This window comes from Phyllopteryx taeniolatus, chromosome 1 (assembly GCF_024500385.1).
Source record: "Phyllopteryx taeniolatus isolate TA_2022b chromosome 1, UOR_Ptae_1.2, whole genome shotgun sequence".
NCBI classification, from domain to species: Eukaryota; Metazoa; Chordata; class Actinopteri; order Syngnathiformes; family Syngnathidae; genus Phyllopteryx; species Phyllopteryx taeniolatus.
The window spans coordinates 23,060,121-23,073,047 of NC_084502.1; the positions used below are offsets into that span (position 1 = coordinate 23,060,121).

Consider the following 12,927-nt stretch of genomic DNA (forward strand, 5'->3'; position numbering starts at 1 on the left):
GCAATCTTCGGGCGAGAGGCGGGGTACACCCTGAACTGGTCGCCAGCCAATCCCTGGGCACATACAAACAAACAACCATTCACACTCACATTCACACCTATGGGCAATTTAGAGTCCTCAATCAACCTACCATGCATGTTTTTGGGATGTGGGAGGAAACCGGAGTGCCCGGAGAAAACCCACGCAGGCACGGGGAGAACATGCAAACTCCACACAGGCGGGGCCGGGATTTGAACCCCGGTCCCGAGAACTGTGAGGCAGATGTGCTAACCAGTCACCCATAGTGCCGCCTTATGTATTTATTTATTTATTACATTTTTAGTTAACTTTATAAGCGATGTCGCTGACCTTGGGAACTCCGTGCACTTTTTGTTTTTGTTTGAACTTAAAACAAATCAACGAGTGAAAGATTAACATTTCAGTTGTATTGAAATTTTGGAAAACTTTATTTATTGTAGAAAACTTTAGGGAGCTATTTATTTGTTTAAGTTTTCTTTTAACTTTATAAGACATACTGCTGAGCCTTTGAGTTCCCTGCACTTTTTGTTGAATGTCTACTGTATTGTCCAAGATGAACCCAAAAAAATTAAACATATTTCAAATCTGAACGGCTGTTCAATGAACGTATACCTGAAGGCATTTAAATTGAGTGTTGAAGTTTTCATTTTTCAAAATTTTGACGCCAATATTTCCCCTTATACTGCAAATTCATATCAGTTCCAAATATCAGTTATTTTGGTCTCCTTGAGTAGTAATAATTGGTATCGGCCCTAAAAAACATATCAGTCTATATCTCCATGTGATTATTCCTTTTATGTTAAAATGAGTGGGGATCTCGCCATGCTTGGAATCTCGGCTAACATGGTAGTATCCTGTAGTACCTGGTTTTGCCAATGGAGTACAGTAATCTATTCTGGGGGACAGGGACTGAGCCCTATCGTTAGTAGTGAAAAGCCACAAGTAATTGACTCAGCCACACCCCTCAAAAAGGTTTTTGCCAGAAGATGCCACATGATGGCGTCAAAGCACTGCTTCTCTAGTTGACAGGGCTTTGGCCTGACTTATTGAAGCTCCTTTCGTCACTTCAACCTAGTTCCTTGGCACCAAAATGCCACAAGAAGGTGCTAAAGCCCTACTTTTACATTAGACAGCAATTTTGCGCCATCCTTTGGCATTTCAGAAAGAGGTAGGCATTTACAATTCGGTGCTGATCCAAATTAAGTGTGTGGACTTGGTGGAGGTCTGCACACCAGAAACAACAAGTTGCTTTGTAATTGACTTTTCTATAAGTCTGTCATATTTAATTTTGTCACCACCACCCCAAAAAACAAAAATTCTGGTCAGGAAGTGGATTAGATAGTCTGGTTATAGTTGGATTTTGGTATTCCAATAATGGCTTTTTCATCATGTTGTTTATTGTTGTACAGTAAGCTCCTTCAAATGTCTCAGGGTGGATTTAAAGATCGGGTGCAATTTCAAAAGTTTTTACTGATGCCTGTTCCTGAACAGACTTACGAAGACCAGCACAGCAGTGAGGAGGAGGAGGAAGAGGAGGAGGAGAGTGAGGAAGGGGAGGAGGAAGACGACATCACAAGCGCCGAGTCGGAGAGCAGCGAGGATGACGAGGGCGGCGAGCAGGAGGACCAGCAGGGGGCCAGCAGACAGCAGCAGCTGGAATGGGACGACTCCACCCTCACCTACTAGAACACACATGCACATGCATATGCGCACACACACACACACACACATCACTAATTGCACTCATTCAGATGTTCATCTTCACTACATGAATACAAGGAGCCGTGATGTTAAAAAAAAAAAAAAAAAAATCCTGGTCAAGATTTCCCTCTTGTCATCTTAGTGGAGGTACTCAATGTTGTGTAGTCATCCGCCACTTGTTTTATTTAATTTATTGTATTTGCAGTCAGAGGAAATCTTGACCAAAATTCCTTTTCCAGTGTGTGAGGAAGCCAACCGTGCACTTTTTAGTTTTCTCTCCCACACAAGGCTTCAGAATCATTTTAGATTTGTTTTTGCAGCTTAAAATCCACCCTGGTAGACCAGTGACTTGAATTAACTCTTTTAGCAGCTAGACCACCATTTGCTTGGTTTTCTTTGCATTTTAACCTTTTAGTGCATGACGAAGTCATATGTGTAGAGCGATCCATTGGTTTTTAAAGATGTTGTAAATATTAAGAAACCATGTAATTAGTCAATGTGCTCGTGAAGGCCTCCGCCACAGGGTCCAATATCTACAAATGCTTAGTATTTGTGTCACGCATGTTGTAGCATGTCGCTGAAAATCTGTACAAAAGTGTTGGCTTTCATGACCAATGTTGTAGGGATTATTTTTTTGAAAACCTGTTTCTGCTCTCAATTTCGCACAGAGGAGACACGCGTCGTTTTACTTGCACGCGCGCCCTTTTCATTCCTGCTTGATCTCACCGTTGTACAGACGAGATTTACAGTGTGCAAATGGACGACGGTTGTTAAGGTGGGCCGTGAGCAGCTTTAAAAGACAACCTTCCATCCTCAGCGTATTTCAAAAATTAGCACACCAGCTCCAAGTAAAGCGTCTTGTGACCTGTAAAGTAAATTGTCCACGGCACGGCTGTTTTAATGTCAACTAATATTCAAGCATTTATCTCCATGTGAAAACAATTGGGTGTTGGACTGAATATTGGACAGTAGGACTGCAGAGCTTGTTTACATTTCGTAAACTACAGTCCTCCCACTCATCAAAAATGACTACGTTTTGATTCTCCTCCCGGACAACGTTGTATATATCATTTCCCAAATGTACCTTACATGCACACGAATAAGGAGCAGATGTGGTCCCCTTTTACACTGCCTCTTCAAACTGCCATTTACTTATTTATAAATGGCGCCAGCAGACAGATGAGTGATGCCAACCCTCCCCATTTCCTGGAAGGCCCAGGCGGCAGTAGTCTGCAGAACGCCGGAAATTATGGCCATCGAATAGTTTCCGAACTTTTGCATTAGAAAAATGCCACCAAATGGAAATGCAGGAGACTGAAAACACGATCTTGTCTCAGTTTACTCAAAAATTGAAATGTGAAATCTGAGCCTGTTTAGTTTAACACAAAGCTATTCTTTTGTATGAATGGCAACAGGTGGATATGCAGGTTGTTTGGATGTTCTGCAATCTAGTGGAAGAACATTTTATTGTTCTGCCTGTCACTGTATGTCGCTGGCATAAATAGAGGAACTAAGATACAAGTATGTTTTTTTTTAATAAATCATTTTCAAAACAATTAAGTCAAGTTGAATAATTTAATGTGCCACAGCTGAGCTGTGGCACACTCATTGTCATGTTTGTTACTTATCTTTTTGCTCAGTCTGAGTGGGCCTTGAATTCATGAAGTTAAAATTAAAAAGTCATTTTACAACAAAGTAAGATGGAATCAAAGGTTATAATTAAACGAACGAAGTCAACATTTTTGTAAGGATGCTGACATATTTTGAGGAAGAAAAGAAAAAGTCTGGAAAAAAGTACCAATGAGAATATACAGAAAGAAACTTGACGTGAATGGCGCATTATTTTGGGATCAGAAGAATTAGATGTCTGGATTTTAGTTGATCCTCATTTTTGGGAAATCTGGAGGGTCGGTATCTCTGGAATGGGGGGTACCAAATCAACTTGGCAATTTTTTTGCCTTTGGAGGTTGTATCGGAACCGTAATAGAGTGCCCGAAAGGCGGGCCTTGACATGCTCTTCTCCCGTCCCGATGCCTGGACAGCAGTTGTCGCTGTTGAAAGACTTGAATCTTATTGTCGATGTCACAATTGCGGCAACATCTCACTTTGCTGCATTCTGTGTAAAATGGCAAAGACGGGTAAATGGTGGAAATTCTGTTATGGCTCCTATGAGTTGAAGAGGCTGATGAGAACAATGTCGTTTTGCATGCAAATATGCTTAGAATGATTTTTGTGCAAAGTCCCCTCTGTAGGCCTGATGATGGGAGTGCCTTTTGCTGGCCATAGTGCAATGAGCAGATGTAACAAAGCCCTTGCTTCGATTAATGCCGTTTAAGTTGTTGTTGTTAATTTGTAACTGTAAACTGGTCGGTTTCTTACTGACGTTAATGAGTCTGTCTTAACAATAAAGCGCGGCTAGTTTTGATTTTACACACTGTCGATTTGTCCATGTTGATGTGTAGCTGCTGTAGATCCATTGTGTATCTTCTATAGATATTGTCCCTAATCCACCTTTAACCAGATGTACAGTACGTAATGACAAAGCTTTGGCAGCATACGCGAGTATCCTGTGTGTGTGAGTGTGTAGTGGCATTTTCTTGTTGGGAATCACATTTCAAATGTGTGCGTGTGTGCACCAACAAATCACATTTGTGATCAGCCCCATTGAGCGACACATCACTCTCCCTAATTGAATGTCTCAGCAATACTGCTAGAGTGAAACAATAACACTTAAAGTATTAAAGTCGCATGAACCACAAGTTAGTCAACATCTCATGATGTGTGAGACTGGAGTGCGGAGACGTGATCCACTTATTCCTTCACACATCCACCCCCCCCCCCCCCAAGGTTTTCTTTGACATATTTGCTCAAAATGTGGAAATGTTTTGAGAGTTGGTGGTGGAAGTTTCCTTTGTGCTTCTCGGACCTGCTTTCACTTTTCTACTACCAATAGAGAGGCAAACTATAGTCAAGTTGATGCTTGCTCGTGAACAAAATAAAGGAGAATGTAATGGAATATAGGGTCTGTCGCTTTTCCTTCCTTTGTGCCCTTCCTGAGTTCTGATTTTGTTTTTGCGCTTTTATCACACTTAAATATTTAAGACAATCCGGCCAATTTTAGTATGACAAAGACAACACAAGATAATACAAAATGATGTTTCTATATAATTGTATTCATTAAAATCTGTGGAAAGTGAAGATTAAAAAAATCTTATCAATTTGAGACACCACAGAGAAGAGTGCTGTTAACAAGCCTGCCCAATTTGAATGAATTAAAAAATAATAATAATAAATCAAGTATATAAAATGAGGCTCCAAAATTGTGGCGTGTCCACTGAATGGATTGAAATGCCCACCTACCCTGTTAAATCATCAATTAACTGTAATTAATCATAGTTTTTGGATAGCTGAGTTCAATTTCACTGGCCACATCCAGGCCTGATTACTGTATGGTTAGATTTGATATTTCAAGAAATCTCCCAAAGAGTAGCTGTCAGACACGGTAAAGTAGGCTGCAAGCTCTCCAAAAGAAACACACCGTGCCATGACACAAATAAGTTAAAGAACAAATGAGAACTAAAGTGACTTAAATATATCAGTCTGGAAAAGGCTACAAAGCAATTTCCAAGGCTTTGGGACTCCAGTGAACCATGGTCAGAGCCATCCATTTTTTTCCGCTTATCCAAAGTCAGGTTGCAGGGGCAGCATCTTAACCAGGGAAGCCCAGACTTCCCTCTCCCCAGGCACTTCAGCTCTTTCGGAGGGATCCCGAGGCGTTCCCAGGCCAGCCGAGAGACGTAGTCTCTCCAGCGTTTTCCTGGGTCGTCCCTGGGGTCTCCTCCCGGTGGGATGTGTCCGGAACACCTCACCAGGAAAGCATCTGGGAGATCTCCTCACCAGATGTCCCAGCCACCTTATGTGGCTCTTCTCAATGCAGAGGAGCAGCAGCTCGACTCTGAGCCTCTCCTGGATGACCAAGCTTCTCACCTTATTTCCAAGGGAGAGCCAGGACAGCCTGGGTAGGAAAACTCATTTCGGCAGCTTGTATCTGCGATCTTGTTCTTTCGGTCATGACCCACAGCTCGCGACCATAGGAACATAGATAAATTGAGAGGTCTACCTTTTGTTTCAACTCCTTCTTTACCACGACACACTGATACAGCGTCCGCATCACTGCAGATGCTGCAACGAAGCGCCTGTTGATCTCCCGCTCCATTCTTCTCTAACTGGTGAACAAGACCCCCGAGATACTTGAACTTCTCCAACTGTGGCAGGATCTCCTCCCTGACCCGGAAAGGGCACTCCACCCTTTTCCGATTGAGGACCACGGCCTCAGATTTGGAGGTGTTGATTTTCATCCCAGCCGCTTTACACTCAGCTGCAAACCATCCAGCATCCGAACCTTCCAGCGAGAGTTGGAGATCACGCCTTGATGAAGCCATCAGAACCACATCATCTGCAAAAAGCAGCAATGTGATACTGATGTCACCAAACCGGAGCCCGTCAAAACCCCGGCTGCACCTAGAAATTCTGTCCATAAAGTTAATGAAGAGAATCTGTGACAAAGGGCAGCCTTGGCAGCAGTCCACTACCCCCATACTCCCGGAGCACCCCACCCCTTCTTAAAAAAGGGGGACCACTACCATGATATGCCAATCCAGAGGCACTGTCCCCGATGTCCATGCAATGTTGCAGAGGTGTGTCAACCAGCACAACATCCAAAGCCTTTAGGAGCTCCCTTTCTCCCCTCCAGGTCTCACTGTCATTTTCCACGTGAGCGTTGAACGTCCCCAGCAGAATGAGGGAGTCCCAAGCAGGAGCGGTCTCCAGCACCCCCTCCAAGGACTCCAAAAAGGAACAGGAAGGGGCCATCTCCAAACTGTTCCCACAAAGTTGCAAATATCCAAAATCTCTTGGGGTCCTGAAACATTAAAAGTTCCTTTCACTGGAGCTCAGGGACTAATATTTTGGACATTTCCAACTTTCTGGGAACAGTTTGGAGATGGCCCCTTCCTGTTCCAACATGTCTGAGCATCAGTGCACAAATCAAGGTTCATAATGACACGGATGAGAGAGTTTGATTTGGATGAGCTTGACTGGCCTGCAGAATCCTGACCGCAACCCTATAGAACATTTTTGGATGAATTAGAGCGGAGTATGAGAGCCAAGCCTTCTCGTCAAACATCAGTGCGTGGCCTCACAAATGCGCTTCTGGAAAAATGGTCATAAATTCTCTCCTAAACCTTGTTGAAAACCTTCCCACAAGAGTTTAAGATATTATAATTGCAGAGGGTGGAGCGATGTCCTATTAAAACTGATTGGACTAAGAATGGGATGTCCCTTAAATTCATATCCGAGTCATAGCAGGTGAGCAAATACTTTAAGGAATGTAGTGTACATGTAAAAAAGTGGATTTTTTTTCTCATACTATTGCTTTTTTTTTGTTTAAAGGTCCTAATACTCCTATGTAATACTAGTATGTAAATATCACATCATTCGTCCAATAAGAGGGCCACATCATGCAGCACACAATGACAATGAACATCTTTAACAATCAGGTTTTTTGTTTAAGATAAACAATGTAATAAAAACAGCACAAAACACAACAGCACGTTTCTGATACAACTTTTTTTTTACCACTTTAAAGCAAATCACATTCTTGTACCTGCTATAACGTACACATCTAATACACGAAGGCATATAAAAGAATACTATTAAAAAGCAGCTACATCAACCACAAGTGCATTTGTTATTTACAAGAGCAACCGTCTTTTTCTCAAAACACTTATTAAAATAGTTTATTTTAAAATGATGCAGGCTATGCTTTAGTTTTCACACCAGAACTCACTAAAGCCAGTATTTTATCTTCAGACCCTGGAAAAGAAGGATGGAAAAAATGAATATGTGCAAATCCCATTTCATTTTTATCATGAAAAATGTCATTTTACTCACCCGCCGTCACTTTTTCAAACTGGCTCAAAGTAGCCGTGGCGTTTTCTGCCAGGAATGTTTCGTCTGGAGTTGTGAGCTGTCAACACGGAGATTTGCTTTATCTGCAATTGTACTGTAACAGTATGTTTTTTTAAAAAAAAAATTCTGAAAAAATACAACTTTTTAAAAGTTTGAAGACAGAAGTATATATATAAAAAAATTAAAAAATAAATACATAAACATAAACCTTAATTCTGTTTTTGTCTGGAAAAATTACAATAATTTCATAGCACACTTACCTTCAATAAACATCTTAGAATTTTTTAGATTTCAAAAAAGTAATACTGTAGAATGATTTTTTTTAAATCTAATCTAAATTATCTCATAGTATTACAGACTATTAAGAAATGTTGTAATACTACAATTTTTACAAAAATCTCGTGATAAGAATATTTTTCTATCTCATAATGTTGCAACATCTCCCTCACAGTTCTACGTCCCCTCTCGCCCAAAATCAGCTGGGATAGGCTCCAGCTAAACCGTGACCCTAATCAGGACAAGTGCGATAGAAGAAGCATGGATGAATTTTCCCTCATCGGGGGCAAATCTTTCCCAAATGGCAACAAACTGCTCCTGTGATCTCTTTCCTTGACTTTCCATTGTAAAAATACTACTTTATTAAAATAACGTTATGTTAAGACCTCCATCCATCCATTTTCAACACCGCTTATCCTGGTTAGGGCCGCAGGGCGCTGGAGCCTATCCCAGCTGACTTCGGGCGCACCAAAGTCAGGCGAGTGTACCACTACACCATTAGTGACTTTATTCATTCATTTAATGTATTAAGACCTTTTTTCTGAAAAAATATGACTGTTTTTCTAGTAGTACCGGTATTTTTCTTTCAGGTGTGGCCCTTGTACTGTGTGTGGCTCAACCAGTGAGTCCCATTTTGCTCACCTTCTCTCCCAGCTTCCTCAGTGCTGCGAGCACCTCCATCTTCTGCTGTGTGTACTCGGCCTGAGACAGCTTCCCCACAATGACGTCACGGTCCATCTGTAAATGACAATGTCAAACAAGGTCAGTGGGAAAAGGTGGAAGCCAGCAGATACAAAACAAACAAATAAAAAAATACAATTCAAACCTCTGCCAGTCGGGTTCTGAGCTGTCCCGGCTGCTTCTTAGCAAAAAGTCGGATCACCTCTGGAGTTTTGAATGCTTGACTGATGGCAGCCTGGATGGCCTGAATAAAACATACAGTATATGTCACAGATGGATACTGCTGATGAGAATAAGCCTTCCATCCATCCGTTTTCTGAGCCGCTTATCCTCACAAGGGTCGCGGGAGTGCTGGAGCCTATCCCAGCTATCTTCGGGCAGGAGGCGGGGTACACCCTGAAGTTGTTGCCAGCCAATTGCAGGGCACACATAAGCAAACAACCATTCGCACTCACATTCACACCTACGGGCAATTTAGAGTCTTCAATTAACTTACCCTGCATGTTTTGGGGATGTGGGAGGAAACCGGAGTGCCCGGAGAAAACCCACGCAGGCACGGGGAGAACATGCAAACTCCCGGATTTGAACCCCGGTCCTCAGAACTGTGAGGCAGACGCTCTAACCAGTCGTCCACCATGCCTCCAGAATAAGCCATTAATTGATAATTAATTACGTTGTAAAGTGAATTAAAAGATTAGTTTGTAATTACATAATACATGTTTGAAAATAATTGCTGAAAATGTGCAAAAACTGAGAACTAGGGCTTGGACTCGCCCTCTAAATCCTGATTTCGTTATTCGTGTTGACAGTAATGAATGACTTCTCAATCAGTATTGATATGATGGCAGCTGTATAGTGAGCATCTATGGAGAGGAAACGTTTAACAAAATCCATAATATTGGGGTTATCATTTTGACTCCAGTTACACGATGGTTGTATGCATCCAGAAGCTAACGCATCTTTTACTGGACTCCTTGCGTGTACTATGAACTGACGGTGTCATGTGATTAAATCTACCTATCAGAAGAGGCTGGAAGATTACAATAAAGTACACAATACTAGGCAAAGTAGCACAAATACAAACCAGCTCACGGTGTGGCTCAGTTGGTAGAGCGGGTTGTCCAATAACAGAAGGGTCACTGGTTCAAATCCCGCCTCTGACTGTCCACATGTCTTAGTGTCCTTGGGCAAGACACTGAACCCTAATTTGCTCTCAGTGGGCCTGGCTGTTGTGTGTGTGTGTGTGTGTGTGATGGCTGAATATGACTCAATCCAAAAATTCTGATTCAGTGATGGCCTTTTCAGGCTGCATATGTTATATTCAATTGTGGAAAAATACCATTAAACTGTTTTTAACCATTTTAGTTTTCCTAAAAAGGCACCCGATGATGCACTTTGGCATCATCTTTGACACAGAGAAAGGCAGAATCACGAGGATTGTAGATTTTTTTTATTTTTTTCTAATCTGACTTGTCAGTCAGCGTGTGGCAGACCGGGTCTTCGGGCTGGCGTGGCTGCGTTAGAGCGCATCGTTGTCGGCCGTGAATACCCGCATGTCAGGGAGAGAAGGCGGAAGAGCATGGGGGTGGGAGGGGAAAGTCCTACATGATACACTTTAAGGGCATGTATTTTTACAGCTCAAACAAATTTGTCCTTTTTCTAACCAGATAAGGCAATTTAGGGTTCAGTGTCTTGCCCAAGGACACTTGAACAGTGGACAGTCCGAGCAGCAATTCAAACCACTAGTCCTTTGGTCAGTAGCCGACCCGCTCTACCAACTGAGCCACAGCCGTCGCAAACATATAGTCACATGTAGGCATAAGAAAGATGCTAAACGAAGTAGCATTGATTTCTTTTCTTTTTTTTTTTTTTTAGGTCATAGTAGTGGTATTAGATTTGCACTTGACAGTTGAGCGGGGCGAAGTTTCAGAGCGGAGAGAATAGCTTGATTTTTCACAATTGTTAAGTCGCATTTCATATACAGTACTTGCCCATTGTTTTCAGACATTCAAATTTGGCAGGGCAGTTAACAACACTCTTCTGTTGTGTGCCAAATTAAGAAGACATATTTTCACTTTACGACGACTTTAAGAATTCTGTTGTGTGGAATTGATCACTCCATTAATTGTCTGGAAGCGACTGATGTAAAATGTCTCGGCAGCAACCGACAGGGTTGCCGTTTATTCAACTTCACCTGTCATAGTTTGTGTAGAACACAATAATCTTGGTATTTTGGCATCTGAAATCAAATCTAATCACCATGCTGACTCTCGCGGGTTAGTCTTGGTACTACGACTGACATCATTATGTGTGTGGTGTTCATCTCAAGTACGCCACACAATATAAGAGCGTTAAGCAAACAAATAGCATTTTTTCCCCCCTCATCATGTGTGGGGTCTCCCGCAAATCAGTGAAGATGTTAACAATTGGTATGCATGTACGCCACTGTACTGAGAGCCATTCTGGTTAATCGGTGGTAAACCTCGCTGATGTCACAAGACACAAGTTGCTGAGTGTGTCCGCTGCGCATACCAACTGCATGCCGCTGAGTTCATCCACGAGCGTCATGTCCCCTGTCATGATCTTCTTCAGCGAGTCGTTGAACTCACTCAGCTGCTCCAATGTCTCTTTCTTTGTCTCCTCATATTCTTCTTCATCGAGCTCTTCCCTGCAACCATGACATATTGTGAACATCGAGAAAGCGTGACTGTTTGTTTTTTTTCTTCTAGAATCCATCCATCCATGTTCTATAGTGCGTGTCCACACTGGGATCACTAACAAACACCCATTCACACCCATGGACAATTTAGGTGTCAAACTTCATTTCATCTCGGGCCACATCAGAGTTTTGGTTTCCCTCAGAGGGCCGTTAAGACTGAAAACCATAGAAATATACGGTCACCTCGTCATATTATACACAATTGCCCCTGCAATTAACAAACAAATTGTCATCAAAAGTTATTTATATTTGTGATAGGGCTGGGCTGCACAATATATCAAAAGAATATTGTCATCGCGATAATGACACATGCAATATGTGCATCACAAAGACATGTAATAAATTAATACGCAAGTGGTATTGTATGCTCTTTTGCACCCGTGTGGCGTTTATCTGAGTTTAACAAATCAGATGTGACCTTAAATGCACATCACCATCACGGACAACCATTCGCATTCACATACACACCGTCACTGAGTGGGAACTGAACCCACAATGGCTGCACCAAAGTCAGGCGAATGTACCACTACACCATCAGCGACTCGAAATTGGATTAGGTGAAACTACATGTTAGTAATATCAGTACTTCAAAGTGGAAATTGCAATTACAGTATAGCTTTTATACCAAAATTAAAAGAACCATCCTATCGAGCAAAATAAAAATAATGAAGTAGACACATTTTATTTACTTTAGTACACAAAGTGATCCGGTGGCCCCTGGGCCAGGAGTTTGACACCAGTGATTTAGTCTTCAGTGAACCAAACATGCATTTTTTTGGGAATGTGGGAGGAGGCCGGAGTACCAGTAAAAGAACCACGCAAGCACAGACACAACATGCAACTTCTGCACAGGTAGGCCGAAGCAGACATTTGAACCCAGAACCTTCCAACTGCGAGGCTGACGTGCAACCACCGTGGAACTGCTCGAGTAGCAACACCAGTAAATCAAATGTCACCCAGTATGTTTCGTGTACTCCATGCGCCACCTGCATTCCTCCAGATCCTGCAGCTGCTGCATCAGTCTGTCAAGTTGCTCCTCCATATTTTGTCTCAGTTTGCCCGTTTCAGACTTTCCACGGGAAGCCATTCTCTTCGCTTTGCCCTCAACGCCACCTAACACAAGACAGGGATTCATTTATCACACGTCAAGTTAACGTGCAACAGGGGCTACAGTTGGATGAATTGTACACATCGAGGAGAGTGACATCGTGCTGTCAAATCGAACTCGGGGATTTCACTGAAGTGCGCTTCTTGAGGTTATTTGGCTGGACAGTTTGATATAGCATGCTAGATATGGGACGAAGGCTCACCACGACCAGGTTTGGAAACAAGTTGGATCCGTGGCGCAATTAATGAGGGGACAAAAAATATTCGCGGCGACCGAAACCCGGATGGTCTTCTCGGCGCGGTTGAAACCACTCCCCGATGTGTTTGCTGTGGTCTGTTTGCGATCGTGAACGCAGCTCAAAAATGCGGGCGCGGTTCGCTACGACTTCCTGGTCGACTCAGCCAATCAGCATTCAGAATGGACTCAGCCAATCAGCATTCAGAATGGCAAGGTT

At 42.5% G+C, this 12,927-nt stretch overlaps 2 protein-coding genes across 5 annotated transcripts in view; one reads left to right on the forward strand and one right to left on the reverse strand.

Annotated features, from left to right (window-relative positions):
* Positions 1-4,735, forward strand: part of clstn1 (calsyntenin 1) — a 50,449-nt gene extending 45,714 nt beyond the window's left edge. For all 4 annotated transcript variants that reach the window (XM_061781587.1, XM_061781607.1, XM_061781598.1 and 1 more), the window contains one exon: positions 1,510-4,735. In XM_061781587.1, coding sequence (XP_061637571.1) covers positions 1,510-1,704 — 195 coding nt within the window. In that variant the 3' untranslated portion in view covers positions 1,705-4,735. The remainder of the gene's footprint in view (positions 1-1,509) is intronic.
* Positions 4,736-7,239: 2,504 nt separating this feature from the next.
* On the reverse strand, positions 7,240-12,870 carry lzic (leucine zipper and CTNNBIP1 domain containing). The gene is made up of 7 exons (XM_061781709.1): positions 12,676-12,870; positions 12,352-12,478; positions 11,179-11,314; positions 8,792-8,890; positions 8,608-8,703; positions 7,672-7,747; positions 7,240-7,593 (listed from the first exon to the last, which is right to left on the reverse strand). The coding sequence occupies exons 2-7, from the start codon at positions 12,450-12,452 to the stop codon at positions 7,538-7,540; spliced, it is 564 nt and encodes a 187-aa protein (XP_061637693.1). The 5' UTR covers positions 12,453-12,478; positions 12,676-12,870; the 3' UTR covers positions 7,240-7,537.
* Between the last annotated feature and the right edge of the window lie 57 nt (positions 12,871-12,927).